The sequence below is a fragment of the Mirounga leonina genome, unplaced genomic scaffold (assembly GCF_011800145.1).
Source record: "Mirounga leonina isolate KUSES-001 unplaced genomic scaffold, KU_Mleo_1.0 Mir_53, whole genome shotgun sequence".
NCBI lineage: Eukaryota > Metazoa > Chordata > Mammalia > Carnivora > Phocidae > Mirounga > Mirounga leonina.
The window spans coordinates 31,515,127-31,537,739 of NW_023270807.1; the positions used below are offsets into that span (position 1 = coordinate 31,515,127).

The 22,613-nt window shown below is 41.2% G+C and overlaps 1 protein-coding gene and 1 non-coding gene across 2 annotated transcripts in view; one reads left to right on the forward strand and one right to left on the reverse strand.

The window, feature by feature from the left end:
* SDHAF4 (succinate dehydrogenase complex assembly factor 4) overlaps nt 1–5,344 on the forward strand; it is a 24,080-nt gene extending 18,736 nt beyond the window's left edge. Inside the window, exon 3 of the mRNA XM_034990521.1 lies at nt 3,828–5,344. Coding sequence (XP_034846412.1) covers nt 3,828–3,937 — 110 coding nt within the window. The 3' untranslated portion in view covers nt 3,938–5,344. The remainder of the gene's footprint in view (nt 1–3,827) is intronic.
* A 3,501-nt stretch (nt 5,345–8,845) lies between these two features.
* LOC118001664 lies at nt 8,846–8,949 on the reverse strand. The gene has a single exon (XR_004676773.1). It is a non-coding gene; the product is annotated as a U6 spliceosomal RNA (small nuclear RNA).
* Nucleotides 8,950–22,613: the final 13,664 nt, after the last annotated feature.

Sequence of the window (22,613 nt, forward strand, 5' to 3'; positions counted from 1 at the left end):
CTGTTTTTTTTAAGCTCTTCTACCTCTGCCCAAAAGCAGAGGTTCAGAAATCTGGGGATAGTTCTTCACTCCTGTTTCTTCCTGTGTCCTGGCTCCTAGTGAAGAGAGCTCATTGGCCATTGTTGATACCACCTCCTTAACATTTGTCAACTCATCTCCTCTTATCCATCCTACCAATAAAGCCCAAATTCAAGCATCTATGGTTCTGTTGGTCTGTCTTCCTTGTTTCCTTCCTTCTAGGCTTGTCTCCCTGCCTCTGGTACATATGTCATTCTAAGAAAAGTGTATAGGTTGTCCCTTTGCAGAGAGTAGACTTCATTATTAAGATAATAAAGGAAGGGCGCCTGGGTGGCTCAGTTGGTTAAGCGACTGCCTTCGGCTCAGGTCATGATCCTGGAGTCCCTGGATCGAGTCCCGCATTGGGCTCACTGCTCGGCAGGGAGTCTACTTCTCCCTCTGACCCTAACCCCTCTCATGTGCTCTCTCTCATTCTCTCTCTCTCAAATAAATAAATAAAATCTTTAAAAAAAAAAAAAGATAATAAAGGAAGATTGTTTGCAGCTGAGCACTCTGTTTGATGCAAGGATGAATAAGGAAAATGAGATATAAAAATAACTGAAGGGGCACGTGGGTGGCTCAGTCGGTTAAGCGTCTGCCTTCGGCTCAGGTCATGATCCCAGGGTCCTGGGATCAAGCCCCGGGTCGGGCTCCCTGCTCAGCAGGGAGTCTGCTTCTCCCTCTCCCTCTACCCTGCCACTCCCCCTGTTTGTGAGCACTCTCTTTCTCTCTGTCAAATAAATAAAATTAAAAAAAAAAACAAAACTGTGAATAGGATGTTGTGTGATAACTGGCATAAGAGATACGCAAAAAAAGTTCAGAAGAAAAATAGAGAAAAGAGATAACATTTGAGCTGGGGTTTAAAGACACAATAAAATCATAAGTAGTTAAGGAATGGTGGGGAGAGGGGCGCCTGGGTGGCTCAGTCGTTAAGCGTCTGCCTTTGGCTCAGGTCATGATCCTGACCCGCGTCAGGCTCACTGCTCTGCAGGAGGCCTGCTTCTCCCTCTCCTGCTCCCCCGCTTGTGTTCCCTCTCTAGCTGTCTCTGTCAAATAAATAAATAAATCTTAAAAAAAAAAAAAAAAAAGGCATGGTGTGAAGATGTTTCAAAAAAGAGAAAGGTGTGGTCAGAGAGAAAGAGGCTAGGGAACATGATACCTGTGAGACATGGCCAATGGGCCTGTTTGGCTGCAGCATAGAGTGTACATAGTGCATTAATAGAATCTAAAGCCAGAGAGGTAGATATGGCTCAAATCTGGGAGGGCCTGAAGGATCAGATTATAGCATATGGGCTTTCTCAGTAGACAGTGAGGAAAGCTCTGAATGCTTTTGAATGGAGATTATTTTAATCGGCTTTACTATAGTATAATCTGCATATAATAAAATTCACCCATTTTAAGTAAACAGTTCGATGAATTTTAACAATGTTTATAGTCATGTAACCAACACAAAGTATACAACAGTTCCATCCCACAAGGAGCCCCTAGTGCCTCTATAATTAGTCTCATTTCCCCAACCCCTAGCAACGATGAATCTGTTCTCTGTCACTATAATTTTGCCTTTCCTAGGATTTTATATAAATGAAATCATACAGTACATAGTCTTTTGTGTCTGGTGTCTGGCTTCTTTCACTTAATGTAATGTGGAGGAGGGATTCTGTTTTAGAAAGATTAATTCATCCTTCTGTGCAGATTAGGCTGAAATCATGAGAGTCAGAAAACAGAAGAGTTAGAAAACTCTTACATTATTAGTCTAGAATGTGACTCAGCATAACTCAGGGTGGCACTAGCATGAGTAAAAAGTTTCAGAAAACTGCAGGTTATAATGAGGGTGAGAATTAGGTTAAAGAAACATGAGGGAAAAGCCTCCATAGAAGGTTGCAGTCAGAAAGAAGAAAGCTCAAGAGTGTGGGACTTAGAGAAGGAATATATTCAGGAGATAATGAAATCGAAGCAGATGTCACAAGTGGATGTGAAGACCACTAGGAAAGAGGACCAAGGTCCTCTGTGTCCTCGGTATGTGAGGTTACTAATGTGGGTGTTCATAGGAAGGATAATGGGGAGAGGTGAAGCTGTGAACCAAGTAGTGATTCTATCCAAGAAGATAGAAGAGTCTTGATTACCAGACTGGAGAAAAGCATTGGACAAGTGAATGATGTGGAATTCAAAAGAGGTAAGGCTATAGAGATTTGGTGGGAGAATGAGAAGCTGGAAGTAGGAGTGAGGCACAGGGATGTCTTGACCTTTTCTTCCCTAGTGCTGTGGACTGAATTGTGTCTCCCTGAAATCCATATTTGAAGCCCTAACCCCCAAAGTGGTGGTATTTGGAGATGGGGCCTTTGAGAGATAATTAGGTTTAAATGAGGTCATGAGACTGGGGCCCCGTGATGGAATTAGTGCCTTCATTAAGTGACACTAGAGAGCTAGCTAATCTTTCTCTCCCTGCCTTGTGAGGACACAGTGAGAAGGGGCCATCTGCAAGCCAGGAAGAGAGTCTTCACCAGAACCCAGCCATGCTGGCATCCTGATCTCAGACTCGTGGCCTCTAGAAGTGTAAGAAAGTTAATTTCTATTGTTGAAGGCACTCAGTCTGTGGTAGTTTGTTATGGTGGCCCAAGTTGACCAAGACTCAGTGAGTCCCAGAAATAGGGGAGACAGAAGAGCTTCCCTTAGAGGCTTTCAGAGGAAGTCCAAGGATGGAGTTCTTTAGAAAACAGAATGGTAAGTGGGGAAGAGTTTATTCACAGTAGAGAAAGAATTTTAAAAATGGATAAATATTTGAAATTTTTCAAGGTAAATTCTCTATTTTCTTTTTCCTAGGGAGGGACTACATGATTTTGGTGATGTTCATTTAGCTTTCTAAAGAGACACAGCTTAAGAATTGGGCTTCCTTCTAATAGCTGATTCCTCTCCTGCTCTTCCCATATACAGAGCAGTAGTTTATGGGCTAAGTATAAGACTGCAACCAGAATGTCTGAATTCAAACTCAGTTTTACCACAGTAGTAGCGGTGTAACCAGGAGCGCCTTTGTGCCTCATTTTCCCCATCTATAACATGGAGACAATAGCTGTTCTTGTCCCATAGGATTATCATGAGGACAAAACGAGTTACTATGAATAAAGCGCTCAAAAGTGGGCCTGACTCAAGATGGATGGTCTTATTATGAACACACAGTATGAATAGTAACATCTGTTGTGTCCATAAATGGCAGTATCAGCTAACCATTTACTGAAGCCAAAACCCTATGATGAAGGGCAAGAGTCCTCCTAGCTAAAATTAATTGATCATTCTTATGTACCCAGCACTGAGCTAGATCCTTTACATGCATTTCTTCGTTTAATTCTCAACAGACTAAATCAGGTACGATTGTTGTACCCATTTTACTGATAAGAAAACTGAGAAATTGAGCCAAAGTAATCTTGTTTAAAGACCTTTCAAACCTTATGGATTTGTACTCTGTATTCCCTGCATTCCTTTCCTTCTCTTACAATCCATCAGCATATATGCAGCTAACTCCCACATTGGGGCCTGAGAACATTCCAAGAATTCTAAGTAATTAATGTAGGTAATAAAGTTCATTGAATATGACAATTGTATCCTGACGTGATTTCTCAAACTTGGGAAAAAGAACCACATTTACAGTTCATTTAAAAGGCTGCGTAGTAATAACCTAGTCAGTGGTATCTACTGTAACCCTGTCTTCAGAATTGGCCATAATGCCTCTCTTGTCTCTATTGACTACTGTTTTTGCATCTTCTGTCTTTCTTTAGAATTTCCAGATGATATTAATCCTGTTACCAAAGAAAAAGGTGGACCTAGAGGCCCAGAACCTACCCGATACGGAGATTGGGAACGAAAAGGACGCTGTATTGATTTTTAAGACACATATTATTAACTTCAGTATCTTTTTCTGAATATGTACATCTGAATTTATTTCCAGTTTTTTCTTTCTGTATATCTTTTAAGTCATTTAATTTCTGTAATGTGTTTAAAAACATAAATAATGCCTTGAAAGAAAATATGCTGCTATAAATTAAGGGGAAATAGTTGTACATTAGCACATTAATTTAATTTAAATATATTGGAGTATATAAATGGTGATTAGAGCTGCAAACTCATTTCATCACATTTCAGTTTATGTTAATCAGCTGCTTATAAAATGCAAATGTAAATAAAACAAGTTTTAATGATTTTTATTGCTGCATGCTAGGTAATAGTGAATTTTAAATGTGAGTTAAGTAACACATTATAGTTTGATAAGGCCACAGAAACAACAGAAAATCTAACTCCAGAGCCAGTTTACTTGGGTTCAAATCCTGCCTCTGCTACTTATTAGCCATGTGATCTTGGATAAGTTATTTAACTTCTCTACATCTCAGTTATCTTCATGCATAAATTGGAGTTAATGCTAGTTTTACCCTATCAGGTAGTGAGAAGATATTTAAGTGAGTAAGTACATGTAAACTACTTGGAACAGTGCATAGCACATGGCTCTCAGTGTAAGTGTTAGCTATCCTTCGATCTTAAATGTATTTTTCCAAGGCTCTAGGCTTTCTGTGGAGAAATATTAAGAAACCAAGTTTGAAATACTTGAACTGAAATTGTTTTATATGAATATAATGTTAAAAAATCATTAGTTGGAAAATTAGTGATTTTTTGTATGGATTAACTGAGCTGAAATATATACTAGATTGTTAAACATGAAATTTAGATACAGAGGGTCAATATGAGGAAAGCAGGGGATGAAATGGGCCAGCTTAGTTTTGATGACTCAGAAGCTCTTATATTGTGGCCTTTGGATAACTGGGTCAGGAAAAGGCATGTCCAGTTTACAGATGTGGAATGAAGGAAGAATGGAGACTGCTGGGCTCGCCTAAGGCAACCTATGCTGTCCTCTGGCCTTACTCAGTCCCAGAGATTGGACCTTCAGCCCCCAGGCTACACTTAAATTACTTAGGAAGAAAGGGTTTGCAGGGTCTGTAGAAGACAATGCAGGGAGCTAATAATGCTGTGATATGACTTACAAGAGCAATATTATTTGAGAAGATTATAGGAGATTTATACAAGAGAATAAACTTTCTTAAAAGTGTATTCTCCTCAGAAACTAAGTAGTGTAGTAATTGGGCCTTGTCATTCAGTCTTGGTATTGGTTCTCTCTCAGTCAACATTTGTTCTTCTAATGGCTGTTACTGTGTATGCCATTGAGTAATAACCACATTCCTTTAAAAATATTCTGTAGGGGGGCGCCTGGGTGGCTCAGTCGTTAAGCGTCTGCCTTCGGCTCAGGTCATGATCCCAGGGTCCTGGGATCGAGCCCCATGTCGGGCTCCCTGCTCTGCAGGAGGCCTGCTTCTCCCTCTCCCACTCCCCCTGCTTGTGTTCCTGCTCTCACTATGTCTCTCTCTGTCAAATAAATAAATAAAATTAAAAAAAAAAAAAAAGTTTAAAAGAAAAAAAAAAATTCTGTAGGGGCACCTGGGTGGCTCAGTCAGTTAAGCGTCTGCCTTTGGCTCAGGTCATGATCCCAGGGTCCTGGGACTGGGCCCCGCATCGGGCTCCCTGCTCTGCAGGAGGCCTGCTTTTCCCTCTCCCGCTCCCCCTGCTTGTGTTCCCTCTCTAGCTGTCTCTCTCTCTCTGTGTCAAATAAATAAATAAAACCTAAAAAAAAAAAAAAAAAAAAATTCTGTAATTTAGTCGTCCTTCAATTAGCCCACATTAGTGTAAGTTTTTATTAGGTTAACATTCCAGAAGTACTATGTCAAATTATTTTGTATAGTTTTGCCTCTGTTTGTGGTATGTGATACAGGAGAGATAACTTAGATACTTCAAAAATGAATATAAAATATGTAACAAAGTGTTGTATTAAGATAATAGAATCCTTAACCTCTGTTAATAGTAACATGTTCCATGACAGCCGTCAAATACATAGGTACAGTTTGGTGGCATGAAAACATTTATGGTCTTTATGTCCATCAAACATTAACAAAAAAACCTGAAGACTTTCAAAAGATGTAGCACTGGAACTGCGTCACTCACATCTCGTCCTGTGGGAAGCAGAGTTGACTGAGAACTGCAGCTGCTGCCCCATGGGATCCACCCCTGTGTTCCTGCTGAGGCTACACTTCCTCCAGGCTGTTCCCAGCCAATGAAAGAGTATGTTGGCCCTCTCCCCTCATGGATGACATTGGCTCAGGGACTCCCCATTAGCCTGCCCAGTACTTTCCTCGGACTGTACTGCTGTCTGAGACTCTTCCTACCCAGTCCTCCTCTCCTTCTCTCTCCCTTCATAGGTGTCAGACTCTGCCTACTTGTCCCCTTCATGATTCAAAACGTTTCCCCAGTAAATCACATTTAATCCCATTTTATCATTTGTTTCTCAGAGAACCCAAACTAACGTGTATAGTTTTAAAAGAACAGCCTATAAAAGAACAACTTACAGACAGGTTTTTAGAAAATGCCACAAAGCTTGTGGCTTTTTCTAGTACAACATAGTCTAACCATTTAAATTTTACATTGCTTGGGGATTCTGGGAAATTATAGGTTGTACATTTATACAGAAGGCTCGTACCGTGGAAGCTTGTACATTTTAGGTGTTTTGGTAGAATTGAATTATGTCCAGCGTTTTTCTTATTGTGATGTCAGTTGCTGTGACCTACTATGAGTCAAAATCTACTGTTACCTATTACTAAACTTGAAGAGCCAGCTGAAAGCCATATTCTGCACATAAATAACAAATGTTCATTGGATGAATAGTATGGCTTACAATGAACAAACTTAGTAACAGTAATTGTTAATGATGTATCAGCAATTTTAATGATACTTTCGGAACAGCCAGTAATTTTTACAAGTGCGATAAGAATGGCAGTGGACTTTTTAAAAGATTTTATTTATTTATTTGACAGAGAGATGGAGAGCACAAGCAGGGGGAGTAGCAGGCAGAGGGAGAGGGAGAAGCAGACTCCCTGCTGAGCAGGAAGCCCGCCGCGGGGCTGATCCTGGGACCCTGAGATCATGACCTGAGCCGAAGGCAGATGCTTAACTGACTGAGCCACCCAAGCGCCCCAAGGCAGTGGACTGTTAACCAATATTGATTGATCAATTATGAAGTAAAATGAAGAATGCCTGAGTTCATTCCTGCATTCAGTTGATTCTATTTAATCAGTGATTGTTCAGATATTCTGCTAGTCTCTGTGTATTTGGTGATGAATGAAGCAGAGCCCTTGCCATCCTGTCATAAAGTCTGATGGATTTGATTTACACATGAGAACAATTCCAAATGATAACTGACTGAAGACTAAATGCATTGCAAGTGACTGTACTTCACCCCAGCCAAACCAAAGGGAACTTCCTACGTTTGATGAGGCTATCACTTTCTGGATTTTTATTCCTAGATGACTCTTGAGAGATCTAAGTGTTCACCTTTTTAAATTTAAACTGATTCTGTGAGATATGGATCAAGTCAAATATTCATTCTGTGATCAGTTGTGCTCTGACCTTGCCATATATCAGACATTGACCTAGACACTGACCAGGAAGGTGGGGAGTGAACAGAGTGATGTAATTAAGATTCCTGGACAGGTAAAGCTTCCTCAAGCCATTCCTGGCTCCAGAAGAATGTTTTTGGCGGGCATCCCTTTGCACAGGTGCTGGAACTGAAGCTGCCTCTGACCTCCTAAACCAGGACTGGCTGTTATGAATGAATTATAAAGAATATTGAATGATCCATGCATAGGAAGGGATATGTGAATATTAAGAAATATTTATCATCATTAAGTATTTGGTTTTGGTTCTGTGTCCCCTGGGGACTTTGTTCTAAGTCTTCCTCCTTGAGATCTTTCAGTCATAGACACCGCTTTCCTGACCCTCCCATTGACTCTGGCCTTGGTTCCAACATATGCTGCTTTTGCATCTCCCTCCTTTTCTCCTCAGTGGGGGCAATACTGTGTATTCTGTCTAAACCAACTTCTCTCGTGATCACCCAAATCTGGATGGAAAATTAAAAAGGTAACCTCTAATATTCAAGGTAACCTCTAATATTCAACCTATTATTAGAGGTTACCTTCTTAGATAAAGTAACAGAATCTACTCTGTTTCAGCACTCTTTGGTCTTAAGGCCCTTTTATACTCTAGAACTCTTTGGAGGTCCCTTAGTTGTTTAGGACCCCAAAGAACTTGTGTTTACGTGTGTCATATCTATTGATATTTACCATGTTAGGAATGAAAACCGAGCAATATTTAATTAATTTTAAAATAATCCCATAATTGGGGCACCTGGCTGACTCAGTAGAGCATGCAGCTGTTGATTTCAGGATCATGAGTTTGAGCCCCACCTGGGGTGTAGAGATTACTTAAAAATAAAATCTTAAAAATAAAATAATAAAATAACCCCATAACAAACCCATTATATGTTAACATAAAATAGCATTTTTTGGAAAAATAACTAATTTTTCTAAAACAAAAATTAAGAGTCATATTGTTTCAAATTTTTGTAATCCTCTTTTATGTCTAACTTAATAGAAGGCAGCTGTATTCTCATATCCTTTTCTGCATTCAATCTGTTGTGATGCTGTTTTTTTTTTTTTAAGATTTTATGTAATCACTTGAGAGAGAGAGTGAGCGAGCACAAGCAGGGGGAGTGGCAGAGGGAGAGGGAGAAGCAGGCTTCCCGCTGAGCAGGGAGCCCGACATAGGGCTTGATCCCAGGACCCTGGGATCATGACCTGAGCCGAAGGCAGACGCTTAACTGACTGAGCCACCAGGCACCCCATGATACTGCTTTTTTTTTTTTTTAAATATGGAACGCTTCACGAATTTGCGTGTCATCCTTGCGCAGGGGCCATGCTAATCTCTGTATCATTCTAATTTTAGTATATGTGCTGCCGAAGCGAGCACCCATGATACTGCTTTGATTGAGGTGTATCGAAGAAAAAAGCTGGCTTCACACAGATCCAAAGTTAGAAAATGGAGGATCTCACAGATCCCCTGAAAAGGCCTTGGGGACCCCCAGAGTCCTTGGACCACAAACTTTAAGAACTGCTGAGCCGATTAAGTAAAAGGAGGGTACTAAATGCAGGGCAAGCAGAACTGGCTGAGCCTCCAAGACCAAGTTTCAGAACCACACAACAGCGCTGGCTGGAGAAAGGAGCTGGTACCTGAAATTCTAGTCGGCTACACCTCTTCCAGGCAAGAACCCGCTGACCACTGGATGGTCACAGCCACCGCTGTAGCCACCCGAGCCCCGGAGGCTGCCGCCAACCACGCTGACAAAACAAAGACTTGGTAGCTTCCCCCCCCCCCCCCCCCCATCTAACCTATTTCTGCATCATTGTCCTCTGTGGGTGGACACTAAAGTCAGATGTCTGTGTACCCTAGTGGAGGATAGGACATGTCCTGTCACCGAATTCTGTGTGGCTTTGGGGGGCTCCACACTAGGGAACTTACCAGATGTAGAGATGGTGTTCAACAGATTTTGTGCAGATGTTACTTGTCAATCACTATCATCTGAGAAAACTAGTTGAGAATCAGCTTTACTGGGGCATCAAATTGTGAAAGTAAAATATAATGTAGACCTTTAAAAAATAAGGTTTGAGTGAACCCTAAAACACATTAAATGTCTATTCCTGCTCATTTGAAGAATGCTTCTATAAAGATTGGACATCTGAGCCTATAATTTCTTTTTACGCCACTTACATAGCCTTGGTTAATGAATATGAACATTAGTTATGTGAAAGTTGCTTAAAATTCAGGAACAGCCCATATTCATTTAAAATACAGTCTAGTTATATTTAGGCCCTGCTTTTCTAACTTGGTCGTGGCAAGTGGAATCTTGTTTAAAGCCTTGAAACTGCAAGTACTCCTAATTAGGAGTTTTACTAGCTGTTGCTAGTAAAAAGGAATCATGGACAGATTGAGAAGGGAGTTTTTTGTTGATGCAGGTGTGAGAAGGAGATGAAAATCAAAGGAACTTTTTTTTTTAAGATTTTATTTATTTATTTGAGAGAGAGAGAATGAAAGAGAGAGCATGAGAGGGAGGAGGGTCAGAGGGAGAAGCAGACTCCCTGCTGAGCAGGGTGCCCGATGCGGGACTCGATCCAGGGACTCCAGGATCATGACCTGAGCCGAAGGCAGTCGCTTAACCAACTGAGCCACCCAGGAACCCTCAAAGGAACTTTTAGAAGCAACTTATTAAGAGAATATTGGAAGCTGAAAACATGCAAGGGAGAAAACTAGGGAAATGTCTTTGCAGGGTTGTCTGTAGCCCCTTTAGAAAAATATGAATTTATAAACTGAGATGTTATAGACTGGACTGTAACCTTTATCTTTTTTTTTTTTTAAGATTTTATTTATTAGAGAGAGAGAGAGAGAGAGAGCACGAGTGGGGGGAGGGGCAGATGGAGAGGCAGACTCTCCGTTGAGCAGGGAGCCCAATGCGGGGCTCAATCCCAGGAACTTGAGATCATGACCTGAGCGGAAGGCTGACTCTTAACCGACGGAGTCACGCAGGCGCCCCTGTAACCATTAGCTTAAAACATTGTATATTTCCTAGCATAGGAGGTCACTGTATTCAAGTTGACATCTTCAACTTTAGATATTCATAAAGTTTGGATTCTTTGGTTTATCAGAAGATTTCATATTTTGTCTCATCCCTCAGTCAATGACTCAGGTGGATCCCTTGTTTTTTCAAAAAAGCTTACACAGATTTCATTTTGAGAACATCCTCTCATTTTCTTGCTGGTTAGAAATGTCAGAACTTCTGAGCGAATTGTCCCATATCAAATCCAAACCCTTGATTACATGACCCTCTACCATTTGTGCATACCTACATACTAAATGTTTCAACTGGGCAGAGCAATCTTTTTATTTCCTAATTTTATACAGATAGGTTAATACTGACTAGAATGCCCCCTGCCTTTCTTTACAAACACATATCTTTTCTCTCTTCCTCCGGTCCTTTGCTGGAATGAGTCTAGGTATAAATTACATGAGTGAAACACTCTTCTCTGCTCTAAAAAAAAAAAAAAAAAAAAAAAATCCAATTCACGTCAGACCTTACTGTTTTTCTGTATGATGAATCCTGACCACCTGTAGTCAAGGCTGTCACTGCAGCAGCCCCTCGTCCCTGTCGCAGATCCCATGGCTGGCATGCACAGCACCACCCTGCGTGTATGTATGCTGGTGGTTGTGATGACTCGGCCCTTGTCCTCTTTTCCAGTGTTCTCTGTTTTTTTGTTCTGTGGGGGTTCTGAGTACAAGTTCTGCCAATTAGATGCACTTGATGCGATTTGAAAGGGGATGTGAGGCAGGGCCGTCGTCCTGCCACGAGCTCGTACAGTGGGCAGGGATGGTTGCACAGGCCGGATTGGCCTGCAGTAGCACTCCGGGGTCTCGTCCCTAGCCCTGTGGGGTCACAAGGCATCACAATAGTGACATCCGTGACTTCTGATTCCTGAGTCACTACTGTGTTAGCGTATTGTACTGAACAGGTCCACAGAGAGACTTCCAACTCCCCACCCTCCTCTTTGTGGCTGAAGTGATGGCCACCCCCTGCCATAGGCCAGTTTGTTCTTCTCTTTCTTGAAGTTAATCCTGGAAGTTCATTCTAGTGTCTACCCACCCGGCACTTCCAATGTCATCACTTCAATACCTTTCCATTAGAGTAACTAGAAAGGTTTCTGTTTCCTACAATGAATCCTGACTGTCAAGGTATTCATCTGTGGATAAACCACTTCTGTCACGTCCTGTTTTGTTCCTAGATTCTGCACTTGCTTTTCTTTATGTATCTGGAGCTACTTGACCCCACCCACATGCCAATCCCCACTGCAGGCGACTAATAGAGGAGTTCCAGAAAGACAAAGAGAAACAGGGTAGAAGCTATTAAAGAGTCAAAGCAAGACTATTTAGCAGAATCAAAGAATATCACCAGACTAAAGAGACCCCCCAGTACCGATTCCAAGTCATAATGAAATTGCAGACTATCAGAGATAATCAAAAATCTTCCAAAGAAGAGGAAAAAAATGTCACAAAGGAAAAAACAAATGGTACCAAGCTTTCCAGTAGAACACTGGCAAAGTATATATGATCCAGGAAGAAGAGATTCAACACAAGGGATGCAGTAAAGGAAGATTCCAGGGCACAGCTGAGCAACAGCCCAGAGAACAACCAGTCCAGACAAGACTAAGGTGGGAGGTGTGTGAAAGGGAGATATGGGAGAGAGAGGGAAGTGGAAGTGACGTATTATTTAATTTGCTTGAGCATTAAAAAAAAAAATTATTGATAAGCATCTGAGAAATGTTGGAGAATTTAGGAAACATCAACAAGAACCTAGAAAACTATGCAAACAAAAAGGGAGACAATTTTTAAATTATTAACTCTAGGAAAAACAACTTTGTACAAGAAAGGACATGGACCTACAGTACACTGGCTCAGAGAGTAACTCAACGCATGTAATTATTACATAATCATAACAATTTTTAAGATGTTATTGATTTGAATTTTTTTGAGTCATGACTTACCTGTATGGAGAGAAGGGGAGAAAGTGGGCAGAGGATGATAGTGTCAGAGAGCTGAATCTAGCACGCTGTACTAACAAGAAGTCAGGAGGTAATTGCTAAAATCGATCAGTCCAGAGATAACAACGTGTGCACATCATGTAGAAAGAGGGAGGAAAATACCAGAAGAATCAACTGGAAGAGCTCAGAGTGCTTGCCCCTGGAGGTGAATTGGCTGGGCAGGAATTGCTGTTTTTTATTAGAAGCTCTGTTTATTAAAATAAATGAATATATTAGTTATTATGTTAAGAACATACACAGGTTTCTTGGGAAAATTTAGAAAACAGAGTATGAAGAAGGAAACAAAAATTATCTGTGAAACCTCTATACCTGCTTAATCTTTGGTGAATTATCCTTCAATAGTCTTAAGTATGTATAGATGTTTTTTGTATAGGCATTATCCTAATAATTTCATAGCCAAAATTTCACTGTTTTAATCTTCAATTTCTTAATCACAAGTGATCTTAAACACTTCTCCCTATGTTCATCAGCCTTTTGCATTTCCTCATTTCCTCTATTAATTGCTTTTACTTGTCTCTTGCTCATTTTCTTTTGGATATTGGTCTTTCTATTATCAATTTGTATGAGATTTTGCTCTTCAATTCTGCTTGTTTATGCTGAAATGTTTATTTTTATAGGGACTTCTTTTTTTTTGGTATATCTTGGCCTCTGTGACCTTAACTTATTAATATCCCTTCATAAATTCCTTCAGTGGTTCTTGCCCATAATGAAGTCCTAAGTCTGTGTCCTTCCTGGTCTGGCCCTTGACCTCTGTTTGGGCCTCTCTTCCACAGGACTCCTCCATTCCAGTCAAGACCTACCACTCAAAGCCTCTCAAACTGGCTTTCCAATATCTCTACATCTTTACAGATAAACATGCTTTCTGCCTTAAATGCCTTTTCTTTACTGTCTGTCTAAAAAACACCTTTTGATCTATACCTCACCTTCTTGACTATCTTTTCTGTGTTCTTTCCGCATTCAACTATTACAAATGTAGTAACTTGTTTTAGAATGAATTTTGTCTCCTCCATAATCTGTGGACTTCCTTATCTATCTTTGTTCAGCTTTGTATCCCCAGTTGTGGCACAATGCTGGGTTCTTAGTAAACACTCAATGAATGTTGGTTCAGTGTTGAATAATTCAGTATTTGTGGTAGGCAGAATTCCACAGTGGCCCCAAGATTCCCTCCCCATGGTGTATGTGCACTGCCCCTCCCCCTCCAGTGCAGGTAGGACCTGTCAATATAATGAGATAGTCCTTCTCTTGATTAGGTTGCATTATATGGCAAAGGTGTTGGAACAGTGATTCTAGTGGTCATGTTACCATTGTCACAGACTCCACTGTAGCCAACTGGAGGAAGAGTCTCCTGCTGGCTGCCAAGAAGTAAGGTGCTATGCTGGGAAGGTGCCGTATGCTAGAGGCTCAGCCTCTCGGAGCTGAGCATGGTCCCCAGCTGGGAGCCAACAAGAACACAAGGACCTTAGTTCTACAGCCACAAGGCTCTGAATTCTGCCAACCACATAAATGAGGTTGGAGGAGGATTCTGAGACTTAGAGAAGATCCCATCCCCAGCCGACACCTCAGTTTCAGTCTAGTGAGACCCTAAGCAGAGGATCTAACTAACAGGTGCCCAGACTCCTAATCCAAGGAAGCTGTGGATAATAAGTGTGTGCTGATTTAAGCCACTAAATGTCTTGTAATGTCTTATGCAGCAGTAGAAAATTGATACAGCGTTCAAGCTGCTATTACTAGGGCATCGGGGCCTTGAATCTCAGGAGCAATGACTGGGCGGGCTTTAAGACCATATTGTTTCGATAAGTTTCGATAACTGGATCCTGGTTTTGATTATTTGTATCCAAAAATCCCTCTAAGATCTGCCCTGACAAACTCTCACCACTGTCTCTCTTAAGAGAAGGAAAGCCATACTACCCGAAGGCATTCCCTGTGCTAACCCCCTATTAATCAACAATTTAGTTACTGCTCGTGGATTCCTTCTTGCCGTGTTCTGTCCACATATACTGGCACTCCTGTTACTTTGCAGTGAAATCTCCCTTCCCTATGGAACCACACGTGTGAGCTACCACTTACTGTTTACTGTGGTAACTTTTATACGCTGCATCAAGCCTGCTTGACTGAACCCTCAGTAGCCCACAGCCTGGTCTTGTTCACAGCCCAGAGGGTGGATCTGTTTCCTTCTCAGACTCCCCTCTAATAACAGTTACCTGGCCCAGTATTCTAGAATTGGGCTAGTTGAGTCCCTTAGGCGCAATAAAATGATCAATCCAAGTCATTAAAAGAACATTTAAACATATAATGCTATTTGCTTTAATTTAGAAGAAATAATGAGAAGCATTTTTACAACTTTGAATTGGTATAAAAGTGCCCCAAATTCTTTTGATTTATCTAATAAATAGTTGATTTATTAAATAAAAGTGCACTGTTTTTTAAAAACCACCCAAAATACTAAAAGATTTGGAATCTTCTACCGTCTCTAATGTTGATAAAAGAGAGGTAGCGGAGAGTTCCCCTTGAGTTGCAGGGGCAAGTGATTTAAAAAGATAGGTGGTGGTTAAAGAAGAGGGAGTTTGGGCAGGTCAAGCTAATGTGCTGCTTGGGGGGAAGCCAGAGCGGCTGGGGAGGGCTGGCAAGTGCCACATTGGGAGGAATTATTTAACCCAGTAACGGACTTGGTCTCAAAATGTCTGAGACTGGACCTGGTCTTAGCATCATTTATACAAGGATATGAGCTGAGCTCCAAGGCAGTTCCCCTCATTTTCTGTAAACGAACCAAGAACTTCAGGCTGTGTAAGGCAGACCCCACTTACTTTTCAGAAACACTAAATTCACTTGAACTACCCATATTATTTGTGTTTAATTTTTCTAAGGCAATCTAAAAAGAATTTACTAGGAACAGGAATCTGTAAGTACAGCAAGTGCCAAAATAACAGAATAAAGATTCTTTACCGTATTCAGATGCTTTCCAAAAATTAGAATAATTAAAATGTAAGAGGCAAAAATAGTTTCAGAAAAGAATAATGCTGACATTTTCAGATACTCTGCCAAAGCAAAGCTCCTCTTCTGGCACGTAGCAGCCTGACTTAGATGAGCCCCAGGGAGGGATGGGCTCCTGCTGACTTCCTGCCAAGCCCCTCCACCCCGACACGCCGTCCCCACTGCAGGCGATCAAGTAGGCCTTGTTACCACACCAGGGTCAAGTCACTAAAAAGGTGCTTAGGCGTGAAATGTCATAGCTATTTCAGTAATTGAAATACAAGATATTTCCTAATTTTCCCCTTCAAAATGTGAGTACTAGATGAATTTTTCAGGACACTCTCATAACCAGTTCAAGACCTACATATCGTGATTTAATTTAAGCCTCTCAGAAAATGTGCTTTTCTCCAGACTTCTCCAGCCTGCTCTTTGTAATAGTCCTCACATTGGAGTCACTTCCAAAAAGCCCTCTAGACACATACTTGCACAGTTAACGGTATTAAGGAGCCTGTTAACATGTGTATAACTCATTAGAATGTGTTAATTACTTTCGATATATTCATTGCCCCTTGGCATTAAGCAATCTCCTGTGGAAAGAGACCAGACATCAACTTTATTATTGTTGCTTAAGCTTTTATTATGGAAATTTTAAAAATACACAGAGGTAGAAAGAATAACGTAATGTGTCCCCCATGTCATGTACCCACCACCCAAGTTTAACAATTATCAATATTTATCAACAGTTATTAATTATGTTTCCTTTTACATACTTCTTCTCTCCTCTGAGGTATTTTATGGCAAACAACTTGCCACTGGATGTGTAATATAGAGAGGAGTTAAGTAAATGTCAGAGAATAAATGGGTCCCCAGCTGGGCAGCCTGTCCAGCTGGTGGGGGGGTGACACTAGCAGAAGTTGTCAGCAGGAAGGAAGTACTAGCCCAGGACGGGGGTACTGAAATGCCAAGGAGTTTTTTTTAATGTATATTTTCTGAGAAAGAAAGAACTGATCTTGACTGCAAAACAAAACAAAAATGGTCTTCTTGTTTAAGGTTTTGTTTCATCTTAAGTATAGGAAGGTTGTGCCTATATTTTCATTTATTTCAAGGTATTTATTTATTTTAGACTTAAAATACTCATAATTACCCTGAGTTTAAGCATCGTGTTGTAAGCAGGATGGTAACCCATTGGTTCTCAGTTCCTCAGTTTTACAGCCAGTTCTTTATTTTTTTAAGAGGTGTTTATTTATTCGAGAGAGAGAAGGAGGGGAGGAGCAGAGGGAGAGGAAGCAGACTCCCCGCTGAGCGTGGAACCAGACACAGGGCTCGCACTCATGACCCTGAGACTGTGACCTGAGCCGAAATCAAGAGTCAGGGACTTAACCGACTGAGCCACCCAGGCCCCCCTCTACAACTAATTCTTAAAGATCAAGGACAGTGATTTCACAGATTTTGGGAAATATATTTAAAAATTTTACCATCTTTTACAGTCAGGAAAATTATTATTGTTATTATTAAAGCTGTTATGCATCTTTGATTATATTGTATATTTCCATTTCTTTTCCTTTGGAAAAGTGGCAAACTCTTTGGAATTGTCTATTCCTTAAACAAACCTCTATTTCCAAACATTCAACATATTCTTTCAGGTAGTCCCTTGTCTATCTTTTTTTTTTTTTAAGATTTTATTTATTTATTTGAGAGAGAGAAAGAGCGAGCACAAGCAGGGGGAGCAGGAGAGGGAGAAGCAGACTCCCCGCTGAGCAGGGAGCCCAATGTGGGGCTCAATCCCAGGACCCGGAGATCATGACCTGAGCCAAAGGCAGATGTTTAACCGGCTGAGACACCCAGGCGCCCCAGTCCCTTGTCTATCTTTAAGTGTAAATGTAACCCAAGTGATTAAGTCCTCCTTACACTAGCATGTTTGGGAAAGGGGGTTTGTTACAGGACAGTATGTGAGTTATTCCTCACTGCAGAGGTGACCTCCTTGCCACTTGGCCACTCAGTGCCCATTTGTGGCTCATAGTCCTTCCCGTACCTCCATCACCCCTGCCTCCTCTCGGTGGGATGCTGGTATTGCTGGTCACTGCACGGTGGAGGATGCTGGGAGAGGGCCATACTTCCTGTACCTCTGTGTCCCTTACACCCCCTGTGCTCAGATCATTCTCTCAGTCAAGGTTTGAGGTGACTGAGAGTGTGTTTGGGTCAGCACAGAATAGGAAACAATGCACACTAACATGATAAGGTAAGCTATTAAGGAAGAAAAATTCATTGGGCTTTTTTTTTTTCCATAATATTGGTTTCCTTTAATTATTGTGATAAATTCTCTATCCCTCCCACCAATCCAGTAAGAAGAGGCCAGTATTGTGTTTCTAAGGCCCAAGTTCTTTTTTTACGTCTCTCTGCCTCCACCAAGGAAGTAAATAGCTGTTGTGATTCAGGTGCTTTGAGAGAGACTCACCTGGGCCACCTCCAGAGGAGAGGGCAAGAGGGCTCAGGCTTCGGCTTCAGGTGGGAGTGTGGCCCATTCGTACCCCACCCCAAGCAGCACCCCTGCTGGAAGCCCCTTTGGGGGGATGGACTGGGGACTAAATGCCCAGTGCCCCAGCGTTGTGAGTTGTGCTCGTTTCCTAGGGCTGCCACAACAGGGTCACAAACCGTGTGGCTCAAACAACAGAAAGGCATTCTCTCACCGCCGTGGAGGCCACAAGTCTGAACTCAGGGTGTCGGCCGAGCCATACTCCTGCTAAAACCTGTAGAGGAGAATCCTTCCTTGCCTCTTTCTAGCTTCTGATGGAATGCCGGCAATCCTTGGTGTTCCTGGGTTTGCAGGCACACAGCTCCAGGCTCTGCCCTTGTAGTCACGTGGCATTCTCCCTGTGTGTCTCTGCTTTCACATGGCCGTCGTTAGAAGGACTCCAGTCATAGTGGAGTAGGGACTCACCCTACTTCAGTATGACCTCATCTTAATGAATTATGTCTGTAATGACCCTTGTTCCAAATCAGGTCATGTTTTGAGGTATCAGGGCTGGGACCTCAACATAGCTTTTTGGGGGAGAAACACAATTCAACCCATAACAAAAACCATGGTACAAGATACCAGGACCAAGCCTGCTATGGAGGAGGCAGCCACCAGCCTTTGAATAGGCCAAGCAAACTTGAATAATGACTGTTTTCAGCATCGATCAGCTAAAGACCAGAAGCCCTCTGCAGGTTTTCTAAGCTGTGTAAGCATTTAGAGACTCTTACACAACCTTAAGAGGGTAAGGAAGCCTCCCTCACTCCACCTCCACCATCCCAAATAATATGACTGTGCTTGCATTTCCTGGTGGGGGGGAGAGGGGATAGATTGGCTGATTCTCATGCACTCATGGGAACGTATTCAGATGACCCCACTTGACATCATGGTTCCTACTCCCTGGGCCATCCCCCCCTCCAGCCATTTCTCACCAGCTGTTTTTTCTAAGTGCCTCATTCTTTCATTTACTTTCCACAGTTGCTAGTGTTCTACTTTTAGAATACTCTTTTATTTTCCATTTGAAACTTTTGCAGACTGTATACACATAGGCAAAAAAACTAAGGTTGCTTCCTAATCAAAAGTGCCATCTACTCCTGGTGGGCAGGCTTAGTAATAAAACATTTTGCAGTAACAATTTTTCTTTAATACATCCTATATAAAATTTGTAAAAAGAACTTATTCCCCTACCAGACCCTATAAGCAGCAGGGAAGTGACAGAAAAACATGTCCTCTCCCCATAGAATCAATCCGTAGGGGTTGAGAATACAGGAGGCTGGATTTTTTTTTTCCTCCAGTTATATAAAAATCAAACAAATGCCCCATTTCTGCTCAAATTCATTTGAGATATCACCACTCTGATTTTTCCTTAGTTTTAAAACTAGAATCTGTCTACAATTTATAAATCCCATAATAGCAACCTCCTACTCAGAGACAAAATGGAAACCTCTGTACACTGTTCTGTAATCAAAGCATCTTCACGCAATTGCACACAGGAAAAAAAAATCCAAGAAATAAGACAACAGGCCAACTACATTTATAAAATCATATAAATATTATGTAAAAGCATTTTAGTTGTATTTGATAAAACAACTAATTTTACCAATAAAATTGCTAAACCACTTTATTTATTGAATTTTTTTTTTAATTCCCCTTTAAAACAGTGAAAAAGCAGGGCTGTAGGAAACTGCCCTTCACCCTCCCTTAATAGAAAATCATTAAGATTTAACAATCTGAATACAGGATCATTTTACAAAGAATTCGATTTATATATATATAAAGGTAGAGAGTACATCATACCCTCACACCAAGAAGTGCAAGCATTGACAGGTTAATGGCTAGTTACAAATCATTTCTATAAAGTTTATCAGTTATTTCTTGGGCTTCAAGTATGGATACAAACTAAATTATATATTGGTAATTGTTTTTTATGAAACCATCCATTTCCCTTTATTTAACTACTCTGAAGTAAAGCCAAACAAAACAAATTTTAAAAAACCCAGCATACTTGTTGCGTTTTCTTAAGTCAAACCAAACTGTTAACAGGATGAAGAGTCAATATAAAAAGTATTCAATGAAAATTATCTGAAGCCACTCTAAAAAATATCACTGGTGCAAACCCACTTGTCATTCATATTCGTGAGAACAAATAACTGGTGAAACTCACTGATCAATTCTTCATTTACCACCCGTAATTTTTATAGTGACCGAACAGTGCAAACACTTTGACTCCTCACTCTCAGCTTCCCAGCAACCATACTAAGGACATATTATTGGGAGCTGGCTGATGATCATATGGTGTAATAATATGGTGGGCTTTTTAGAATGGCACATTCATCACCTTCCGCATAATGCCTGCTTTTCCGTGGAATGGTTCTTTCACCCAAGACAAACCTGTCCCCTGTAAATAGAGCACCCTGCTGTCTTCTGTCAACGTCAAAGTTGTGATATTAAAGATGGACAAAACTCCCCCCAACTCTCTCTCACATAGGGCTCTAGGCCATTTTACTCAGTGTCCTTGTGAACCCCCACCTCTTGTTCTGTATTGTGGGGGCCACGCCCCTTGCACACAGAGTCCAGGGCCTGGGGTCCCCCTCAGCAGAGGTGGCTGGATGGTGGGGAGCTCCACACCTTCTCACAGAGCCTGTGGCTACTTTTCTACCTTTCCCGGAGGTACCACCAGCTCTAGTCAAGTTGATCAGAAGTTAGAACTGGACACTGCCTATATATTATAAATACCAGATGTTATCCAGAGCAGAGAAGAATAATTAGGAAATTAAGGAATTTATTTTTATGCTTTAGTTATGGGACGAATTGCTTTAGAGGCTCTTGGGAAGCAGCTGCAACTAAATAAGAACATGGACAATGCCTAAATTCTCCATTGAATTCCTGCAAGCCAGGAATCCAGGTTCATCAAATCCTTTGGAAGATAAGATTTCTGGTAAACCAGGGAATTACTGTTTCCAGTCTTCTTATCTCACAGATAAGAAAACAGGCGTAGAGAGGGTGAGGAAAACACAGGATCACAGCCTCCCACCCTCCAGTGTAAGACTAAAGTGATGCCACCAACCAAAGCAGCATCCCCTGATTCAGCCCTCCTTCATCAGCATGTCCATCACCAAGTCAGAGAGCTGACCACCTGAGAGGTGGCAAATATTATCCACCAAGAAACTGGCTGGCTCATGTCCCAGGAAGCTTTCAGAAATTGGACTGCATTCTAGTTTACTGATTTTTTTCCCTGTGATTATGAACTAGCCCTTTTGAAAGGAAAGATGGACATATTTATTTATGTGCCAAACTGATAAACAGAATGGCTTACTGTTCTGCACATAGTTTGGAAACTATGCTTTCACTGGCACTCATTACTATGTTTGGTAGGATCATCTCAAATTTGAAAAGCAAATTACCAGTCTAAACCAACATATTAACTCCAAGCAGAATTAAATTTAATTTGTGAGAGTCCTAACATTAGCTTGAAAACAAGATACACTAACATTATGAAAATAAAAATAGACTACTACTTTTACTTGGTTTGTACCCATTTTTGTTCTTAGAATTACAAAAAGGGATACATTTGATAATTTTCCCCCACTAGTAGTATGTATATGTATGCATATATAATTATATATGCATATATAATGTACACATGTATATAAACACACACATTAGGAATAGAAAAGTTGTATTAAACTGAGCAGGGAACTACTCCTAGGAAATAGTAACACCCCCCCCCCCACATTCCCACCCCACCCACATGCATTGATTGTTGTATCAGTTAAGATAGACTAGCATCTGCTGAGGTAATAAATAGCCCTTGGGTTGGGGGCCCAAGGGTCTTTTTTTTTTTTTTTTAAGATTTTATTTATTTATTTGACACAGAGAGAGAGAACACAAGCAGGGGGAGTGGGAGAGGGAGAAGCAGGCTTCCCGCTGAGCAGGGAGCCCGATGCGGGGCTCAATCCCAGGGCCCTGGGATCATGACCTGAGCCAACGGCAGACGCTTAACGACTGAGCCACCCAGGCGCCCCCAAGGGTCTTTTTAAGATGCCAACAATTACAAACATTTTTTGCCAAGATTATTGGCAAAAAAAAAACTTAGTTGGCCCCTTCCCCCTTCCTTTGGTTGGGATATGATTAAGTGCTCAGCAGGGCTGGAGCCAGGGTCAAGGGAACTTGGTCAGTGTGGTCGATGTGTCCAGAAGAGGTAGAGCCTGAATGTTTGGAAGGCTGATGATACACGGAGGGATTGAGCAGATAAGTAAATATATTGAGGAATAAGAGCCAGGCTTCTTACTGATAGAGAAAGGAGGTACAAATATGGTACAAAGGAAGGACAGAATAAATGCTAGAGTATCAGACTGGAATTGGAGATAGAAGTATCAGTGTGAACATTTGGTTTTCAAAGTAGGTAGGTAGTTGATAGATAGGTATGTGTGTATGTGTTTTCCTGTGTATATATATACATCCATATATCACTCCATATATCACTCAGCTTGTTCTGCTGAGAC